General features: G+C 38.2%; 1 protein-coding gene and 1 non-coding gene across 6 annotated transcripts in view; one reads left to right on the top strand and one right to left on the bottom strand.

Annotated features, from left to right (window-relative positions):
- LOC101741040 (axoneme-associated protein mst101(2)) overlaps window positions 1-23,219 on the bottom strand; it is a 187,960-nt gene that overhangs the window by 149,245 nt on the left and 15,496 nt on the right. For 3 of the 5 annotated variants that reach the window (XM_038019223.2, XM_038019227.2, XM_038019224.2), the window contains exons 2-4: window positions 15,872-16,402; window positions 14,593-14,706; window positions 12,838-12,921 (exon numbers count right to left, since the gene is read on the bottom strand). In XM_038019223.2, the coding sequence (XP_037875151.1) occupies window positions 12,838-12,921; window positions 14,593-14,706; window positions 15,872-16,267 (594 nt within the window). In that variant the 5' untranslated portion in view covers window positions 16,268-16,402. Of the gene's footprint in view, window positions 1-3,814; window positions 4,067-12,837; window positions 12,922-14,592; window positions 14,707-15,871; window positions 16,403-23,219 lie in introns of those variants that run through there. The other 2 variants (XM_038019226.2, XM_038019225.2) reach the window with 1 other exon arrangement.
- TRNAT-AGU (transfer RNA threonine (anticodon AGU)) lies at window positions 19,415-19,488 on the top strand. Its single transcript has one exon. It is a non-coding gene; the product is annotated as a tRNA-Thr (tRNA).

Here is a 23,219-nt window from a genome sequence, read left to right as displayed (position 1 = left end):
ATTGTTTTAATAACCTAAAAGTACATGTTATTATCCGCAAAACGCTTCGTCGTCGTCGCTACGTTAATTACATAAAGAATACAAAATAATTACATAATTAATTACGTAAAAGAGTTAGTAGTAACGATGTGAACATCGAGAATACTGTATGGAACTTCAAGATAATATTGTATGCCCTGTTTGTATGACAGTCTTTACTATACGCATCTCTATTGAGGAATACTTATAAAAGACACACGCGTTATGTAATCCTGTTAGGGGCGTTGAACCGATACTGTTGTAATAAAATTTACATACACGTATGTTTTTACTTGAGCTAAATTGTTCTCTTTATTGCCTTTATAGAAGACGATCATATATGACCTGGTCATATATACCTGGACGGTAAGTAGTCACTGTCGCTCGTGAGCTTTAGGAATGCTAAGCCTCTGCCTATTGCTAAGGATTATCTTCGAAGCTTTTTCGAAGAAAGGTATGTCATTCTTTACAGGTGGTAGGACCTCTTGTGAGTCCGCACGGGTAGGCACCACCATCCTACCTACTTCTGCCGTGAAGCAGTAATACGTTTCGGTTTGAAGGGTGGGGCAGCCGTTGTAACTATACTTGAGACCTTAGAACCTATATCTCAAGGTGGGTGGCGGCATTTACGCTGTAGATGTCTATGGGCTCCGATAATCACTTAACACCAAGTTGGCCGTGAGCTCGTCCACTCACCTAAGCAATAAATAAAAAAATTGGGGAACGAACAATATGAGTGAACTCTGCTCTGATGGCGGGAAGTATGATGGTAAAAAAAGATGGAAGGATCATCACGAAAAAAAATCTTCAGAAGACTTCCCATGGAACAAAAAAACCCCGAAGCGATGACATTAGTTACTTTACCGCCAAATCAGCGAAATAAGTCAACGTTCTGGTATATAGAAGTATATATATTCACAACAAATATAAAACACACATTGAAGATGTTGAATTGTTTTATAACAATATGACGATGATGACATACTACAGACAACAATCCATCTTACTATATACTCTTAAATGGATGTTTGCATTATTTGTTTGTCCTCTCAGCGTTCATAAGTCATTCATCCGTATATAATAAAACTCGGTGCAATTGTTGGGTTCAGAGAAGGTATCGGTCTTAGCCTCATCAATGTTTTTTTTATGTTTGTAAGATTACTGGTGGCCCGGAGGCCTTTCCAGTTTTACCAGGGCAGGTGGGCGAGCAAGGGCTCAGCCAGGAGGGGTGGGATTTGCTAACAGCCACCCGAGCGCCTTGCGGACGTCTTATGAGTCCGTACGGGTAGGTGCCACCACCCTGCCTGTTTCTGCCGTGAAGCAGTAATGCGTTTCGTTTTGAAGAGTGAGTGGGGCAGCCGTTGTACTGTTAACACTGAGACCTTACACATAAGTTATGTCTCGAGATGGATGGCGGCATTTACGTTGTAGATGTCTATGGGCTACGGTTACCATTAAAGCTATAAAAAAAGTTATAAAATTACTGTATTGACAGACCACCAGAGTATATAGTTCCAATGTTAGCCGACCCTCTTTACATTCCCATAACCTTAACTACTGTAATTAGCCAAGAGATTTTGTTTCGATCACACATTTGAAATTACAATACACAACAGGATCGTAAGATCATGAAATAACTAGTTATTTAAAACTGAAGATTATATATACATACATATATATTTTTTGTGTTTTTCACTAATCTAAAATCGCGTTTGTATAATTATTAATCACTTCAACGAAATAATTCGTTTAATTACACGCTTATTCAAAGAAACCTTGAAACGCTATGTAATTAATTTTCGTAAAATCATTATAAAGCTAATTTTTCTTTAAGATTTTAGTATCATACGTAACGTTCTGATATGTTTTAACAGCATACTGTAAGTCCGCGCGGCTAAATACGACCACCCCATCTGCTTCTGCCAATGAAGCATTGGAACACAGCAATAGTTGAAGTTGGAACAGTTGAAACAGTTGCTTTACGTTTGGTATTTAGACCCATGTGTCTAATGTCTGAATTAAGACAACCATTTTTTTTTATTGCTAAGATGGGTGTACGAGCTTACAGCCCACCTGGTGTTAAGTGGTTACTGGAGCCCATAGACATCTACGACGTAAATCCGCCACCCACCTTGAGATATAAGTTCTAAGGTTTCAGTTTTTTTTTTTTTCCTACCTAAGCTGATAGTCATAGGGGCTATTTCAACGTAACCCTAACGTTTGTAGGTGAGCTTACGGGGCTCAAACCTGATGACGTTGCTAACACGAACCCTAGCAAGAGCCGTGCTTCGCAGAATCTACCACCGGATCGGAAACGCGACCCACTGAGAAGATCCGACGAGAAACTCAGTGGGCTGTGTCTGAGAGTTAATTTACTCGTCGAGCCCTTCGTCGCAAGCGACGGGTTCGACGAGAACGGTGATCTGTGCTTGAAGTACCTAAAAGCACCGTTAGTGGATCGGGAGGATCCGAGATGACGTGTAGTCTCAGTATAGTTACAACGGCTGCCCCACCCTTCAAACCGAAACGCATTACTGCTTCACGGCAGAAATAGGCAGGGCGGTGGTACCTACCCGTGCGGACTCACATATTACATCAAGTAACCCGTGAATTAGTTTCTTTCCCCCGTCCTAATCGCTGGTAGGGTAAGGTTATTCCAGCTACGCTCAAACCGATATATAAGCTTACGGAAATCGATCTGAAAGAATTTTCTTACACTAGCCCTAGCAAGAGCACTACTGAATCTACCGCCGGATCGAAATCGCAAGCCACTGAGAAGATACGGCGATAAACTAATTAGGTTGTCATTATTTATACCAAAAAAAAAGCGGATATACCAATTTGTTTGCACTAAAATCTAAGGTGTTAAGGTTTTGTGGTTTTAACATCGGAAACTATTACTAAATGAACCTAATTTTTTTATTATTTTTTTATGTTATCATTTGTATATTTTATAATGTTTTATAACATCACCTAAACTTACAAAATATGCCATACCGTATTGTTAGTCACAGTCGAAATATTTGTAATTGACATATCGTTATCGTTGGACTTTAGAAATTGAAATAGATATTATACCAACAGGAAAAATTGTTTTAAATATTATTTTCAATTCGTTATCAACCACGGGAGGTTGATAAAAACAGCCAATTAGCTACAATAATGATTAGTTATTAAAATATTATTCAAAACCGTTAGAATGGTAGCAGTTATGTAGGCAGCGGCTTGGCTCTGCCCCTGGCATTCCTGAAGTCCATAGGCGACGGTAACGACACACCATCAGGTGGGCCTTATGCTCGTCTGCCAACAAGGGCAATAAAAAAAAAGAATTCCATAGCACACATCCGTTATATTTTCGATAATTTTATAATGATTTTGAGTACCTCGTATGAGATTTGTCAAAACACTAGTATTTCTCTCGAACTTCCTTACAACAGTATTGCGAATATAAAATTGTTTAGATATTTTTTATCTGTGGTCATATTTGTAATTAAATTTAAACATTAGAAATTGGTAATAATGTCAAATGTGAGCGGTCATTTTAACTCGTGCCACATCTCTCTTTCATCAAAAGTATTCGAACGAGATAGATACAAGTGGATATGCAAATTTAAGACACGAATTCATCCATATTTTTTTAATGATTCGCTCCATTAATTAATTCATAAATCGACACAAAACTAACATGCGATATACGTGTACAATGTAGTGAAGATTACCGACACGAAATTTTCAATACTTTCTCCAATAATCTTCACATGCTCTTTCATAAAAATAAAAAAATAAAACTACTTACATCGATAGAAAGTAAATCCGAAACCCAGAAACGATTCACTATAATCCACGACCCAGTAGGTCAGAGTCACGGTAAAGGCACTGTGTAAACACTTTGAGTAAAAACAAAAAAAACGCACCTTTTAAAAATACATAAAAATGTCACACACAGAACAGGTTTTTGAACGTTATTTTCAAACGGATCGCGCGTTCCAAATGACAGTCGGTGCAAGATGGCCGCGCGTGCGCACTCCGCCGCCACACGAATCGGTATGAAAGAGTATTAAACTGAACCTGTCTCTAGCGACGTCGCGGACACTTAACTCGATTAAGGCTTCGATTCTCTCGAAGACATGAAATCGTTTAATCGAGAACTAAGAAAACGTTATCTTACAATAGTTTAGTGTAAAATTAACCATTTCAACTTATACGGTGTTTTAAATTTTAATTTACTGATAAGCATTCATGTTTCTTTGAGATTCGCGACAGTAGTTTGTCGAGACAACGAAAATTATTAAACATGGAATCGAGCACTCATTAAACCGACACCACTTCGGGCTATAAAATATATGTATGTATGGTAGGTACTGATTTATTATACGATTATAATGATGGAATTATCAATCAGATGTGTAATGCGCTCTTTTACTTTCTCATGAAAGTAACAACTTTCTTTTTCATCATTTTCGCACTTAGTGGATTTTCCACCATGTGTTGTAATACATTTAAGTTAACATTTTTGAACGAACTAGTTTTTCACAACGTCAACATTCCTTATTGATGTAACCCTTGTAATAAGTCAAAATAACAAGACTGAGTAGATTTAAATGACCTACGACAAACTTGAAATATAGAGGAAGTTCCTAGAATTTACATACTTTAAAATACGACCGGACACGCTCGTGTCTTTAATTAGTTCCATTATAGAGACTAACGCCAAAGAAGTTTGTTTCTTTTTTCACATCATCTAATTGTAATTGCTAATGTCAGTTGTGATCTTAAAGCATAAAAATCGACCAATTTCTCTGGAAAAATCAGGTGCGTAATACCCACATATGCGTGTTCGCCTAATGGCAAAAACTGCGCGCTTACAGTTTTTCTTCACATACATTTCAAAACATATTACAATTGTTGATACGTCATCATCATCATCATCATCAACAGCCCACAGTCATCCACTGCTGGACATAGGCCTCTCCCAATCCACACCACTGAGCCCGGTCTGCGGCTCTCCTCATCCATATTATACCTATTATAGCAGAATTCAACTTTAAATGTCCACAAGATCTACAAAATTACGTTTATACCAAAATTATATTACGCAATTATCAACCTAAAAACAATAACGCTACTCAAATATATAAATAATATAATTGATTATATTATGTAGATATTTTTACATGCGTTTTTAGGTTTATTCCTTAGATTTCTTTAGAAGCAAACCTTTAGTTCTATTTCCTTTCATTTTATAGTTAGGACCGGCGTTCTTCGGACGTATTTTTTAAATTCCATCTGTAAGAAAAAAATCCCTCATTTCTTGGCCACAACGCCTCGAAGTCTCAATGCTCGAAATTATTAATCTACGTTTTATCTGTCTTCTTGGTGGAGTGACGATCTATGCCATGTGGCTGGCAAGAGTTGGATGGATCGTGCCCAGTGGCGTGTACTTGGGAAGGTCTATGTCCAGCAGCTCCGATAACTTATTCTGAATTGGACATATGTACTTATATATACTTGTAAATATTTCAGACATAAATGCATAATTTTAATTTGCAAATTATAATCATCATCAGCCTGTATCTCTCCACTGCTGGATGTAGGCCTCTCCCATAGTCCGCCACAATGAACGATCTTCCGCCTTCCGCATCCAATCTTTTCCAGCATATCGCCGCAAGTCATCGGTCCAACGGGCAAGGGGACGCCCAACGCTGCGCTTACCAGTACGCGGTCTCCAGTCCAGAACACGTCTGCTCCATCGGCCATCGGTTCTGCGACACGTATGTCCGGCCTATTGCCACTTCAGCTTGCTAATTTTTAGGGCTATGTCGGTTACTTTGGTTCTTTGACGAATTTCATAATTTCTGACTGGATCCATCAAAGAAACTCCGAGCATACACCTTTTTATAGCACGCTGAGCGACTTTGAACTTACGGGCCAAACCTACGGTCAATGTCCACGTTTCAGCGCCATATGTCATGACCGGCAGCAAATTATAATGCTACAAAAGAATTATTAGTACTTCATTGAACACTAATTGCGACCATCTCCACACGATGGACCGACCTCATAAAATCTGTGACTCACTCCAACATAAACGATTGCTCTCATTCTGGGAAACATCGTGTCACATGGCGTCGCATCGCGAGAGCATCGGTATCGCAGGATCCGACTGATGCATGACCACGACCACTCTGTCAAGAGTGTACGAATAGAGAAGTAGAAGAACACTCATTTTATTTTCAATTTAAATACTAATCGATTTCAACAAAATCGATGCAATATTCCCTGTCACAGCACTAACCCGTTTATTCAATGACGGCCTCACGTAGACACGTATGAATAGACATTTTTTTTCTATCATCCCACATCCCAAATGGCTCTACAACGTTCAACCCTTCTTGTATGCATTTGTTGCTCGCGTGTGGTCTCCTTACAACGAATTTGTCTCATGTTATACTTGGATACGAATAATTTCATAATTGAAATTATTCACAGGTTTTTGAGTATCGCATTTTTTTTAAAAGTTATTGTATTATTCGCCAGTAGATCAAATTGACTGAGAATCGCTAATTATTACTTAAACTACCTACTGGTGGTAGGACTTCTTGTGGGTCCGTGCGGGTAGGTACCACCATCCTGCCGTGAAGCAGTAATGCGTTTCGGTTTGAAAGGTGGGGCAGCCGTTGTAACTATACTTGAGCCCTTAGAACTTATATCTCAAGGTGGGTGGCGGATTTACGTCATAGATATCTATGGGCTTCGGTAGCAACTTAACACCAGGTGGGCTGTGAGCTCGTCCACCCATCTAAGCAATAAAAAAAAAATGAACATTTATTTAGCTAATGTTTTGATAATTGAAGTTTTAACTTGAAATAAATTTACAGGTACTAATTTGTCACTTTTTTAGAGCACAACATACATGTAGAGGTAGTATAGAGTAATCAAATTGTAGAGTCAACTCTACAAGTTTGGGAGCGATATGTTTGTTTCAAAACGAAGCTCCAGTTTTTCGTATTTATATATATATAGATATTAAGTACATTATTGGGATGCGCTAATTTCATTTTTTCTCATTATATATCAACCGTCCTACATTAAAATCATAACGTAACACCGTCCATAATTATTTACGTAATTATATTTTATTGTAGCGTCATTATGTAAACGCGTTGGAGGCTATTCAAAAGTCGTATAAAATTCTTCAAAAAGTTCGCTTAGCACAAAAAAAAAACCCGGACAATGTTGCTATCTGAGAGAAGCCGCTATCTGATATACGCACATACGTAGGCTGTTAAACATTTTTATGTTATGGCATGACGATAAAACTTTTTAATGCTACGTACAAAACTGGAATATCTTACAAGAATTTAAGAAAAAAAATGTTTTTGAAGTGATAACTTCTTTAGAATCGTTGTAATTTCAAACCGGATGCAACGGAAAAAACGACAGGTAAGAGACACAAATACAAAAATGTGTAGGATGAAGCCAGCAAAGAATGAGACAGAAATATACATACTATTTAATACAGCGCCATCTGTGAGATTTTTTAATACTAACGTGTGTATGAAAGCTCTTGTAGTGAATTTTAATTTAGGATTATAAGTGAAATTAAAATATCAATTCACAGAGGGCGCTACCTTACAATTATTTACTAATGACAAAATTTTACATATACTTAAGACGTTTAGGATAATTGTATTTTAATTTTGGAAGGTTTCACTTCTACCACGTGTGAATTGCACACATTTTGTTATTTTATTTTATTTTTGTATAATTTTTTTTACTTACACATTATGATTTTTGTAGTAGTAAAAACAAATTATCACTTCTAATGTACAAAGTTAAAACCGATTTTTTAATTCCAATCGAGACTTTAGCTGCACTCTTTACTTTTTTTGTTTTTTTTTTATTGCCCTTATAGGCAGATGAACATACTGCTCACAGATGGAGAGTGGTTATTGTCGCCCATGGACTCCAGCAGTGCTAGGGTCAGAGCGAAGCCGCTGCTTACCTGCCTGCCTAATTTGATTTGTACAAAAATATATTTATTGATAGTAACTATTGAAGGCCTGGAAAATTAGGCATCACCGCCCTGCCTATTTCAAACGCTATTAGCGGTAGAACGAAGCTTTTGTCTATGGGCTCCAGTGAGCCATGAGCTCACCCGTCAATGCAATCACAAAGCAAGTAAATAAAGTTAAAACTCAGCTGTGTAACTATTCGACAATCAGCCAAATATTTTCAGCCAATATTTTCTTAATGTATTGTCAATGGTACACCGCAACATACCTACTATATTTTTATATTTTCCAGAATTTCTCTAAACTAAACGATCGTCTGTCTGGAAGATATCACTTTTAGCAATAAGATATTGTACAAATAAATATAATACAAATATAAATACAAATATAAATACAAATATTTACTAACAATCACGCCACGTTAACTGGTCCTGTGCTAAGTTCGTAAAGAACTCGGAAAGAAACGGGATTCGAACCCGCGACCCCCTTGTGTAGTGACCAGGTCACTTACCACTACACCAGACGGCCGTTAAACCTGCCTGCTTTTTGACTGTTTTCGAATGTAAATTGTGTTTTGGTGTGCAATAAAGTGTATTCTCTCTCTCTCTCTCTCTCAAACTGTACAATTGTGCCACGCTCGCTAATATAATAAAAGAGGTCAAGTTTATACAACACAAACACAAATGAGAGACGTTACGTAACAACGTGCAAATTTCGAGTTTTGCATTTTAAAGAAAAATGTATAGAGATATTTTTTTAGTAAACTTTATACAAAAATCAGTGATGTTATTGCTACATTTAATTTTTAAAAGGCCTTACAATTGCTAATAAGCGTTGTTTGATTTACATTTAATTACCAATTTTATCATTCGATTGGAAAACGTTAGCTTTTTTTTTTATTGCTTAGATGGGTGGACGAGCTCACAGCCCACCTGGTGTTAAGTGGCTACTGGAGCCCATAGACATCCACAACGTAAATGCGCCACCCACCTTGAGATACAAGTTCTAAGGTCTCAAGTATAGTTACAACGGCTGCCCCACCTTTCAAACCGAAACGCATTACTGCTTCACGGCAGAAATAGGCAGGGTGGTGGTACCCACCCGCGCGGACTCACAAGATGTCCTACCACCAGTAAATATTCATATTTACTTCAAATATTCAAAGTAAATGATACCTAAGCGCCCAAAATAATTACGCCAATAACTATCCCCGTGAGATTCTGGTCTAAACGAGGCAAAAGTGGTCGTAATAATTTGATATTTGTGAACATTCCTTAAGGCACGACACGCCTCAGAAGCCGGGATTACCGCCTTAGGCGATTTCTCACGATATTACAATTTTTTGTTTTATAACGACTCTGTTGCTCGTTTTTGTTCGTTCATTAATTTTCAAATCGCTCAAAGAACTGAAATCGTAAGACTGCAATTTTGATCAATAATTAATACTCCTTTTTTTCCCTGCCTATGCTGATAGCCTTGAGAGGCTATTTCAGTTTCATCTTAACCTGTAGATGAGCTCACGGGGCTCAAATCGGAAGTGTTGCTAACACTGGCCCTAGCAAGAGCAGTGCTTCACAGAATCTACCACCGGATGGGAAACACGACCCACTGAGAAGATCCGGTGAGAAATCCAGTGGGCTGTGTCTATGGGTTAAGTTACTCGTCGAGCCCTTCGTCGCAAGCGACTGGTTCGACGAGGACGGTGATCGAAGCTTGAGGTACCTAAAAGCACCGTTAATGGATCGAGAGGATCCGTAATAACGTGTTTAGGGTGACGTCGACTGTTTACCATTCGGTCCACAGGATCGGGTATGTAATTTCCGGCGGCCACGACAAGAGGCTTTTCGTTAAAGTCTAAAGAGTGGCCACAATAAAATTAATTCCCAAAAGACACAATAAATATATGCAACGTTCTCGGAACATTTCTTGGACACTGCTCATTGAGAATACAAAAGGAAAACACGTCGTGAATAGCAAATAATCTCACTTGAATGCTATTTCCTGTCACGTAACATACTCACGGAGTTTATTATTTCGTTAAACATAATAATAAAATTTAATTATTTATTGTCGTTTATGGCCACATGTTGTAAATATGAGACAAGATAAAATCAACCTAAATCATATGAGGTAAAAAACCAAAGTCACTGAAAATGGTATTATACATATACAGTTAAACTAAAGTTTTTTTTTATTGCTTGGATGGGTGGACGAGCTCACAGCCCACCTGGTGTTAAGTGGTTACTGGAGCCCATAGACATCTACAACGTAAATGCGCCACCCACGTTGAGATATAAGTTCTAAGGTCTCGGTATAGTTACAACGGCTGCCCCACCCTTCAAACCGAAACGCATTACTGCTTCACGGCATAAATAGGCAGGGTGGTGGTACCTACCCGCGCGGACTCACAAGAGGTCCTACCACCAGTAAATGGAACTGGATAGATAATTGATCAGAAGAGATAAAAAAAATGGTCAAAAGACATCACCGAATCATGGCGAAGGAAAATGATAGAAGAAACAACAAAAGGCAGATGAAAAGAAGAGATTAAGAAAACATTTGGACCAGTGAAGAGCTATGAATTGAAGAGATTAGGAAAACAGCGCACTGGAGAACAAGAGCTATAAACAAAAAAAGATTTGAAAGGTGGGGCCGTTGTAACTATACTTGAGACCTTAGAACTTATATCTCAAGGTGGGTGGCGCATTTCAGTTATAGACGTCTATGGGCTCCAGTAACCACTTAATACCAGGTGGACTGTGAGCTCGTTCACCACTCTAAGCAATAAAAATAAAATAAAAAAAGTGTGGCAATCTCTAGGGAAGGCAAAGGGCGATCCGATAATCAGAAATACAGGCTTTTCGAATTTGAAATGCCGAGACGCTTCAGTGACCCACCGCTATTCAACAGCAAAGAGACCCTCCAACTGAAATAAGCGCGTGAGAAATTATGGAGATTCCCGTTAGCGGTAGGCAGCGGCTTGGCTCTGCCTTTGGCATTGCTGAAGTCCATGGGCGACGGTAACCACTCACCATCAGGTGGGCCGTATGCTCGTCTGCCTACAAGGGCAATAAAAAGAAAAAAAAGTTGCAAAATAAACCAATCAATTCCTGTCATTTTTCTTCCGGGCGGTATTAACACACAGTCACGAAAATATGAGGCGTTTTGCAGATAACGATAACTGATATTCCAAATTAAGACATGAACACAATGGAACCGACTTCAGCGAAATAACCTGAGAATATCATCAATTTAATCTAAATCATTTTTTTTTATTGCCCTATAGGCAAACGAGCATACAACCCACCTGATGGTGAGTTCAAAGAGCTCAGCTTTCCAATAAAAAGAGTCAACAAAATCAATTTACCTCGAAAAAAGTTCTGTGGTACACAGACAACAAAAAATACAGTCGAATTGAGCCACTCCTCTTTTTTTTGTAAGTCTACTAAAAAGAAGCGAAAAGGCTTCCTGAAATAAACGTCAATCATGTTCCGGTGCGATTATCTATATATTAATACGTGAAGCAAAAATTTTGTACCCCTTTTTACGAAAATTGTGCGGACGGAGGAGTATTAAATTTCCCACACTATTTTTACTACTATTTTTTATATTGTGCATTAATAATAATACATGAAATCAATTAAAAAAACATTACACACACTACCATGTATGTATTTGACATACACACATATACATAAAATATATTCTTTGTTTACTGTCAAACTTTTGTTATTACATAAAGTTTGTGGTCAAATTGAGAATAGGTTATTATTGTTTATCTTTAATATTATTTGTCTATAGTGTAGTTTTGGCGAAATCTGTGATTATAGAAGTATAGTCTTTGACAATAGAATCATAATAATGTTCAAACTTATAATTTCAATTAATTATAGTCGAATTTAGACTACTGCGGGACCACTAGTTACGATAGTTATATGAAACAATGTTCGCATTTACACATATTATACACTAGCGGCCTGCTCCGACTCCGCTGGGGTCTTTAACAAAAAATCAACGATATTTGACGTTGTTTTATTTTTTTAAATAAAAGAACACTTATTGCGGTATAACTATAATAGTTAGACATATACTGTTGTGATACTTTTTGTAAATAATAATGAGTTCTACAAAGTCGTAGTACATTATTTTATTCTATCATCAATAGTTTTCACAGGGTCCGCGATGTAAAGAATACTTTAGGTAATTTTTTTACATCCTGGATTACATTATTGGAGTTTTAGTAATGATCCCTAATTTTTTTAAAAAAAATGATACCTTATGTCACTCGGGAATAATGTAGCTTCCAAACAGTGAAATAATTTTTATAATCGGTTCAGTGGTTTCGGTGCCTATTCAATACAAACAAACAAATAAATCTTTCCTCTTTATAATATGATGATGATGATGATGATGATGAATGATGAATATGAATATAGATTTTTTTTTATTGCTTAGATGGATAGACGAGCTCACAGCCCACCTGATGCTAATGGAGCCCATAGACATCTACAACGTAAATGCGTTACCCACCTTGAGATATAAGTTCTAAGGTCTCAGTATAGTTACAACGGCTACCCCACCCTTCGAACCGAAACGCATTACTGCTTCACGGCGGAAATAGGCGGGGTGGTGGTACCTACCCGTGCGGACTCCCAAGAGGTCCTACCACCAGTGATTACGCAAATTATAATTTTGCTGGTTTGATTTTTATTACACGATGTTATTCCTTATTATAATATAATATAATATGAGTATAGATATGTATATAACTTTAAGAAGTGTTTAAATCTCACACGATTCGTACCTGATCGTTTTGTTGCGCGGTCGATTTTGCCGCCTCTCGTTTCAGCAGTGCTATTGTCCGCTCCTTCGATTTGATTTCCTCCAGCTGTGCACAAAAGTACAAACTATTGACTGTGGAAGTTCTTTATAACGTTTTTTTTTATTGCTTAGATTGGTATTAAGTGGTTACTGGAGCCCATAGACATCCACAACGTAAATGCGCCACCCACTTTGAGATATAAGGTTCTAAGGTCTCAGTATAGTTACAACGGCTGCCCCACCTTTCAAACCGAAGCGCATTACTGCTTCACGGCAGAAATAGTCAGAGCGGTGGTACCCACCCGCGCGGACTCACAAGAGGTCCTACCACCAGTAATTACGCAAATTATAATTTTGCGGGTTTCATTTCTATTACACGATGTTATTCCTTCACCGTGGAAATCAATCGTGAATATTTGTTCAGTACGTATTTCATTAGAAAAATTGGTACCCGCCTGAGATTCGAACACCGGTGCATCGCTCAACACGAATGCACCGGACGTCTTATCCGTTAGGCCACGACGACTTCAGCGTGCACTAGGGTTTATGCGAGTTGTAGATACAATTAAAAATACGACTTATTTACTAGCATAGTCGGTTATAACGATTTTTTTACTGTCCTTGTAACAGCCCACCTGATGGTTAATGGTTACCGTCGACCATGGACGTCAGCAATGCCAGGGATAGAGCCGATGCCTGGCGTAATTTGTAATAATTTGGTGCAATTTATTCTTTAACGGCGTGTCTCAAAATACAACTAAGTAAACTGCTCTTAAGTACTGTACACACCGTCTGACAGGAACGAATAGTGTGAAGAGCAAATTTGCTAATACCTTATTTAAGGCGTTTCTATGTGTTTCTATGATATAAGTTAAATTCATATCATAAAAGATCATTTGAATCTCTGATATGTTATGCAATACAGCCTGCAATGCAATTCTGCCTGATTTTACAGCGAATCAATTGAGACTTAACAATAATAATATCAAAACCGGCGACGGTTATAGTTCCTGTTGGCTCCAATAGTTCATAGCTATCATATTTTATCAGCGTCAATATTATAATTTACTGTAGGGATTACAATGAATTCTCGAGTTTTATATTCCGTACTGATTCCATGAAATGATTAGTGAATGTGTGTGCAGTGAACCAGTAATGCGTTTCGGTTTGAAGGGTGGGGCAGCCGTAATTAAAAGTGGGATCTTAAAACTCATGTCTGAAGATAGGCGGCAACATTTACGTTGTATATGTCTATGAGCCCCGGTAACTACTTAAAATCAGGTTTTTTTGTATTGCTTAGATGGGTGGACGAGCTCACAGCCCACCTGGTATTAAATGGTTACTGGAGCTCAAAGACATGTACAACGTAAATGCGCCACCCACCTTGAGATATAAGTTTTAAGGTCTCAGTATAGTTATAGTATGGAGGGCTATGAGCACGTCCACTTTTTTTTTTCCTTCCCATGCTGAGAATAGAAATAGAATATAATAATAACTGAAATAGCCTTGAGAGGCTATTTCAGCTTCACCCTAACGTTTGTAGGTGAGCTCGCGGGGCTCAAACCGGAGTGTTGCTAACACTGACCCTAGCAAGAGCAGTGATCGCGTCGCAGAATCTACCACCGGATCGGAAACGCGACGCACTGAAAAAATCCGGCGAGAAACTCAGTGGGCGTGTCTATGGGTTAAGCACGTCCACCCATCTAAGCAATAAATAAATATAAAACAGTGTACTGACCAGTTTATGGCATTGCGCACGTGCATCCCTTCGTGCGGCTTGCTCCAGAGCCGCGTGTCTCGCCGCCTGGGCCCTGAGCTCAGCCGCGCGTGCGCACTCCGCCGATTGTGCGACCTGCGTATTACATAAAAATAAATAATAGATAGAAAAAAATACGCTTTTATAGAAAATCCAACTAAAAAATAGAAAAAAAATTTAAATTAAAAATTGTGTAAGAAAAAATTATTTTGTTGTAAAAAAGCGTAGGATGCTTTTCAGGATATCAAAATAACCCTTCTACTCATATCTGTTCATAAAATATTCATAATTACCGATACCATGCATTTCATTAAAATTATAATTATTCATCTATACGTGATAGAATGATCGATCAAATAAGCCGTTTTGTACACCGAATAACACTAAACAGTTAAAAACATTTAACAGAATTTCGATTAGATCATAAGAGTTTTATAATAATATTATTCAAATTATTATTGAGAACAAACTAAAATTAGAAGCCTACCTAAGCGGTTGTCACATGTATCTCCGGAATATCCTGTTGCTTTCAAACCAGGGTTGTCTTTGATAGCTCTTTACCACAATTACAATGCGCAAGGCGAGGTTTCATTGTGTACATGGGCCTCTCCGCCAATACCTATATTGACATTGAGGGGGCCGAAACAGTTACGGTATCTGAAGCCTGGCTAATTCCTCGCCGGCTCGGCAGTGGCGTATCAGTATGAGGAGTAAAGGAGCTCTCTTTGCCTCATATTGCGAGACTATTATCTCATATTATCGTCCAGAACCTTGGGTAAGGTGGTCGCGACATGTATGCAGTGACAAGTCAAATTCGGTTAATAAGACAATAAGATTTAATCGAGGCTAAAGGATATCACACCGCCTGCCACCGGGGTAGAGTTCATCTGTATTACCTGGAGCCAGTGCGTTCATCCACAGTGTGTTTCCAGAGATCATTTTCGCCAAGTACTATCCGGCTTTGGAATGAGGTCCCCTATACGGTGTTTCCCGAGCGCTATGACATGTCCTTCTTCAAACGAGGCTTGTGGAGAGTATTAAGCGGTAGGCAGCGGTTTGGCTCTGCCCCTGGCATTGCTGATGTCCATGAGTGACGGTAACCACTTACCATCAGGTGGGCCGTATCCTCGTCTGACTACTCGGGCAATGAAAAAATTTTTATTGGATATTGGGCTTTTGGGTTAAGAATTGAGTTACAGAGACCACAATTTCAGTATCTACCTATATAATTATATAGTAACCAAACTTGTAAAAAAATTACCTTAAGTTTTTCTTGAAGACCCTTATAGGCTGCTTTTAAAGACTGAACCTCTGTTGTTAATCTTTTGACGTCTGTGAGTCTGCCACAAGCGGACTGTGCATCGTCCGTCTGTTTGTGGGGCCTAGCGATGGTTCTCAACTGTTTTTCTAAGAACTCTTCTCGCTTCCTGTGTTCAGTCTTTAGATTCCTGAGAGCGCTGTCATAACGGGCTTTAAGTGCTCTGACTTCGCTCCGCTCGATGTCGAGCGACTTCTTCAAGGTCGTGTTCTCCAGCCTTATCCTTTCGACGAGGCTCTTCATTTTGGTGAGGAGCGACTCGTCGACGATACGCTTGTGTTCTTCGACTGGCAAGGCGGAGATCTGGCTGCTGGCGGTCGATGTGTCGGCGGACGCCATCGCGGTGGCGTCGCCTTCGGGAGTGTTCGGGGGGACGTCTCGATCGTCCGCGGTCTTTCACCTCGCACCACGCACGGGCGTTTCGTGGTCGTTTCTCGTGTGAGTAACTCGGCACAGGAGCTTGCGTTTCCGATTCTGTAATCGAAAAACACACGCGGTCACAAACTGGAACGATGCCAAATGAAAAAAACAAACAAACAATGATTGTGTTCGCATTTACGTTTGGATTTTAACTTTGATTGAATTCTTACAGATAGAGCGTCCGGTTTGGAACTAATCCTGCTAATATTATAAAATATGTGGAAAATTGTAAGAATGTATGGATGTATGTTTGTTACTCTTTCACGCAAAAACTATTGGATAGATTTTGATGAGGCTTTACAATAATATAGCTTAAACATCAGAATAAAACATAGGCTATAATTTATAAATATATTGTGTGAATTATCAAAAATATAACGATAATTAGTGTCAATAATTAGGAAAAAATCTGCCATCTGCGAGCTATTCTGTCGTACGCAGAAAATCTTAAATATGTAGTCCTACAAAAAAGCCCGCGACAGCATATGTGTTAGCCATTATCGCGAAAATAGTGAAAATAGTGAATAAATACAAGAAAATTTGATAATTTATTTCTAACGCACATTTGGTGGTAACAAATTGATCCTTATATAAAAAATAAATAGTAGTTAAACTTTGTCTTTTACACATGCATCCACCACCCACCATCATTTCGACAAATATTTGAATAGTTATTGATGGGATCCACGCAATCTGTTCACACTATAATAAATACTACGCGTGTGAAAACGACGCGAAGTGAGTGAAAAAAACTAAAACACCGGTGCAAAAACGATAAAATTGTGATTTGTTGATCAATCAGCACATATAACTCTCGCCAGTGAGAAAATAGAAAAGTGCATCAACGAGCTACGGAGTCCTAAAACTTATCCTTTTCTCAGTCCCAAACATATTTAAATTCAAAACAGTTATGACTATAAACAATTGAGTGCGCGATATTATGAAAGTTGAAGAGAGAAAATCGAACAAGATTAATAATAAATTACATTTCCCGAAGCGAAGTGAGGACGGGTCGCCAGTACTTCTATAATAAAATAGGTACATGCTAGGTGGACACGCGTTTATTTTTAAAAGAAGAAGAAAAAAATTAGAGGCAACATTAATTTTTTAAAGCGCTCTAAGAATACACAGAAATAGATTTTTACAGATAGAAATGACGACTATGGCCTCATTATTAAACGCGGTGCATGTCATTTTTTATTTTAATTCTTCAGCTATACCCAGAGCTTACTTCGACGAACTAGGCATTAATTTTGAATTTGGAAAAGAATGCAGGTTAGGTTTAGTAAATAGTTTATTCTTTATTTATTTAAGATTAGTTAGTTTAGTTAGGGCCCGAACAACAAAAGGAACTCTCTGTACGTATTTCCAACATGTTGATTCGACAATACCTTCAATTACAACCAGTTTAAAAGTTCAAAACTGTCAAGGCAAGTTTCTCAAGCAACGACTTAATAAAGTTAATTATTATTCCTACATGGGAATGAGGACTATTAGCCCTTCACTATTCATTTCCATTATTATTATGTATGTCACTTTATTATATTTGATGAAAAAAAAAAAACATTTTTGTTTATTTATTGCCAAGAATGGTGGATGCACTCACGACCCATTTGGTCTTAAGTGGTTACCGGAACCTATAAACATCAATAACGTAAATGTCGTCAACCATCTTGAGACATGAGTTTTAAAGACCCAGTTTTTTTTTTTATATTACGGCTTCCACCTTTCAAACCGAAACGCATTATTGCTTCAATAATGCAAAAATAAGCAGGGTGGTGCTGGTACCCACAAGTGTGAGCTCACATAATGCCCTACCACCACTAGTTACGCAAATTAAAATTTTTGCGGGTTTGATTTTTATTACACGATGTTATTCCTTCACCGTGGAAGTCAGTTGTGAACATTTGTTAAGTACGTATTTCATTAGAAAAAATTGAACCTGCCTGCGGGATTCGAACACCGGCACAGTTGCATCGCTCAGTACGAATACACCAGCCGTCTTATCTCTTAGGCCACGATGACTTCAGTTGAAATAGCAATGAAAGCACAAGGCCGTTGGATTACTTTGCCACTTATTCAAAGAACTGTTGCTCTTTTTGGATCCAGTCGTAGAATTCACATTAGATACGTTTTCTTTATTGCTTAGATACAGTATGTATATATGTAAATGACTCTAAAAACTCACCAGGAGTTGTAAATCATAAAAATATATTTTTGGTTTGGTATCACGACCGAAAGAAGAAGCCAGAAATTTGCCTGGAAAATGTATGATACAATGAAAAAAACCCGCCACAGGGATTTTATTTTTATCTAAGAATATTTTTAAGCTAGTTATTAACGGAAGTGTCAAACATATGAAATGGACAATTGATTTCATTGAAAATGTCCAGATATCCTCAATTATAAAAATAAGTTATTATTTCTTCCTATAATTTTCAACCAATCGATTTATATTATTTTAACAATGTAACTACATATAGTTTTCTATCGGCATATACAGTTAATATTAATAACGCACAGATTAATACATACTGGTTCGCCGAATGATGCAAATTCGACCAAAATCACTGATGCCTTACGATTTAAAATACATTTTCACTTTTCTCTTTTGTTTGGTTCTTGAAGTAAAAGAACTGATTATTCGAAAAAAAGATAATTTCAACAAAATTCCTTTTAATACTGTATGAACTATTATATGTATGTATATATGTATGTGACTGTGATTGTGTATATATGTATATATATACTTTTTTGTGTATGTATTCGTAACTTAATATAAATTTCATTGCACCTACCACTATTCACTCTGCACTACCTTTGGTTGACTGGTAGAGAATGCCTTAGGCATTAAGTCCGCCAATGTAAATTTTACATGAAGTGTAATAAATAAAAAGATATGACTACAAAAAGCTCGTCAAAAGCTAAAAAAATAAACACTCAGCGCACAAATTGAGGATACTTGAATGATCTGTCTTTAAATTGCCTATTTATCTATGTATGTAAGCTTTGTGAACAAAATTTCCGTATAAAGTATGTATTGCTAAATTTTCTATAGTTACATAAGGCGCCGTGGCTTAGTTGGTTAAAGCGCCTGTCTAGTAAACAGGAGATCGGGGGTTCGAATCCCCCCGGGGCCTTGTGGATCAGGTTGTACTTTTTATAGTTTCTTTGAAATAAAAAAAAGTCATGATTTACTATATTATAATTTACTACTTTTATTCTAAAATATCGTACAAGCTGATCGTCTACGTAGCAGACACGAGAGTTAAAAAAAAACCATTTCAAAAGGCAATTCAAACAGTAGTCTTAACATTTGATTATTTGAATTGATTTGAATGTATCATAACGGCAATCAACGAATTTTGAATCTCTAGACCTTCTGATACATCTCTTTTGTAGCATAATATTGTTAGCCGACTGAAAAAAGAGGCTCTATGTTGTGCTGTATTTTTTATATTCACCGGTTTCGCCGCATTTGTGTTCTCGTTTAGGGAGTATGCGACGACAAAGGGAAGATGTTTTACCGAGCGGGTGAAGCTATTCAAAAACCGATGGGCACAATTATTTTTTAGGCAGGAAGCCTTCTTGGCACTGATTGCCAGGATGGACTTCTTTTCAGTTACACCAGGATAGCCGAGGACAAGATCATCCAGGAAGAGTTTGATTTGCTAACAGCTACCGAGCGCCTTCGAAGGAGATCTAACAACTCAAAGGCAGCTGCTTCACGAATGCACTATCAGATCAAAATCGGGACCCGCTGAGAAGATCCGGCGGGAAACATTGCATGAACTAGATCACATTGAAACGTTTGGAGAGTTCGACGAATATGGTTACCAGGGCTTCTAAGCCTGCCTGTGCTATCGGAAGGAAATTCTAGCATCTGTCAAATACCTTGGGCTCTATTATGGTCACCGCCTTTACAGGACATTATTTGGTTAAGATTTATTAATTGGTGTATCACACCGTTGAAGACGGATTTTCAATAAAAAATATATTTATTTGAGAAACCAACAGTACTATACAGTATTGTTAAAAATAGCTAAAACAATAACCAAACTTGTTTCCACCAACAAAAATAATAAATGTTTTATATAGATGAAAATACTAAGCAAGTTGTAAATATTAACAATTTCAACAACTTGTGAAATTCTGTTTGTATCTATAAGTACAATGGTTCATATTATCATATCTCGCGAATATATCTGCGATACGTTGAGTCTCGGTAGTTCTAAGATAAAATAAGATCAAGGGCGTATGCGTTGTTCATGATCTAAAATTTCTTTTTTCCTCGCTACCGCTTCTGACGATTCATTCGGTAATTTATTACGCGTCCAGGGTTCGTCTGGATTCAATATAAATCAGTCGGTGATGTATGTAATCGAAATGCACAAGCAACTCCGCTTTATTAAGAGCTATTGAATCTAGTTGTTGTAAATACGTTGTTAGACTAGACAATTCTTTTTTTCTTTAATAAATACAACCTATTTAAAATGATTAAGACTAAGAACTACGATTAATGTATAAAACATTGTTGTTGGGTTGATTCGTTTTTTTTCCCTACCTATGCTGATAGCCTTGAGAGGCTATTTCAGCTTCGCCCTAACGTTTGTAGGTGAGCTCACGGGGCTCAACCGGAGAGTTGCTAACACTGACCCTAGCAAGAGCAGTGCTTCGCAGAATCTACCACCAGATCGGAAACGCGACCCACTGAGAAGATCCGGCGAGAAACTCAGTGGACTGTGTCTGTGGGTTAATTCGCTCGTCGAGCCCTTCGTCGCAAGCGACGGGTTCGACGAGGACGGTGACCGGTGCTTGTGGTGCCTAAAAGCACCGTTAATGGATCAGGAGGATCCGTAATGACGTGCTTTGGGCGGTTGATTCGTAGTGACTAATGTATGTTAAGAGAAAGAAACATGTTGTTCTATTAAACATTTTTCTAATGACTGAACGAATAGTGACTTTGCCATCAATTCGATGATCACAAGCACATAAGCTACAATATGACACGCATTATCATAATAATTTTGTAGAAATATCGTAGCGCTTATAGACTATAGATATACACGACCGTAGATATCTTAGCGCCATTTGAGATTACGAGTGTCAATTTTGCGATACAGCTGTTTCCGCACAAAGAATCAAATATAATTTTTCGATATAAATAGGCAGAACGATGATGCCAACTCAGCTGCTATTAACTAGATAGGCAATTGAAAAAAAAGCCGCTATTTCTCCTCGTCAATTCTTAGTTGCATTTTACGACACCCACTTTATAAGATCGGTTAGTTTCGCCCACCTGTCCTGGTGAAACTGGAAAGGCCTCCGGGCCACCAGTAATCTTTCAATCATAAAAAAAAGATCGGTTAGTGACTGACTCGACACATCCACTAACCAATAAAATCGATTTAGACAAAAAAATACCAGATAAAACCACGATTGAGAGCATTACAATAAAAAGACGTTCTGTAAGCAATATGGTAGCAATACTCCAGCTAACTAATTGTCACGTACGAATGAATATTTCACAAAAGAAACGCATGTCCATTGTCTTAATATTACTGTATTTAGTTACTGAACCTTATCTTTTGACCGGCTAATGCTCTTAATAGATCCCTTTATCATTTAAAAACGACGTAACCGCTTGACAAACGTATGACTAGAGGTGTGTAGGTACTCGTCCCAGTTTATCTAACAATAATAGTAGATAGTATTTGAAGTCGTCATGGCCTAAGGGATACGACGTCTGGTGCATTCGTATCTAGCGATGCACCGATGTTCGAATCCCGCAGGCGAGTACCAATTTTTCTACTGAAATACGTACTCAACAAATGTTCACGATTGACTTCCACGGTGAAGGAATAACATCGTGTAATAAAAATCAAACCCGCAAAATTATAATTTGCGTAATTACTGGTGGTAGGACCTCATGTGAGTCCGCGCTGGTAGGTACCATCACCCTGCCTATTTCTGTCGTGGAGCAGTAACGCGTTTCGGTTTGAAGGGCGGGGCAGCCTTTGTAACTATACTTGAGACCTTAGAACTTATATCTCAAGGTGGGTAGCGTATTTACGTCGTAGATGTCTATGGGCTCCAGTAACTACTTAACACCAGGTAGGCTGTGAGCTCGTCCACCCCTCTAAGCATTAAAAAAAAGGAACTCAGTTAAGAGTCCTTTTTGGCCACAATCAGCCTCGAGGGGTTATTCTGGTACCTTAACTGATAGGCGAGCGAGGCGACTCACCCTGTATGCTAATATTTACCCTCGCAAAAGCAGTGCATCATGGAATCACTGAATAGGGATCGCATGAGACTTAGCGGGTCGAAGGATTTGCGTTGGGTTAAATCCAATTACGCCAACTAACCCGATTCCACTTCGATAAAGCGGCACGACACGAGAACCCTCTCATCTTGGCCGCCGGTAACTACATTCCCGAACTGAGTTTCTCGCCGGATCTTCTCAGTGGGTCGCGTTTCCGATCCGGTGGTAGATTATGCGAAGCACGGCTCTTGCCAGGGTTCGTGTTAGCAACGTCATCAGGTTTGAGCCCCGTGAGCTCACCTACTAGTTAAGGCGACGCTGATATAGCCTCTCAAGGCTATCAGCTTAGGTAGGGAAAAAAAACCCCGATTTTTTTAAAGGGATTTTATTACCTGGTAACTAAGACTAATGTCCTGGCAGGACTGACTCTGTCCCGTATTCGAGCTGTACGATTAATTGTATCGATTTTTATAGATATGTAAAACCGTTAAAAATATGTTAAAACTGACATGCTCCTCGGAGAAATATCAAAAAAAAAAATGTCACTATATAATTTTGTTTTTTATTTTTTCCGGGTAAAAAACTAAATTCCCGTATTTTTTCGCCTAT

Source organism: Bombyx mori, chromosome 23 (genome assembly GCF_030269925.1).
Source record: "Bombyx mori chromosome 23, ASM3026992v2".
Lineage (NCBI taxonomy): Eukaryota > Metazoa > Arthropoda > Insecta > Lepidoptera > Bombycidae > Bombyx > Bombyx mori.
This window is presented reverse-complemented; position numbering and strand designations above follow the sequence as displayed.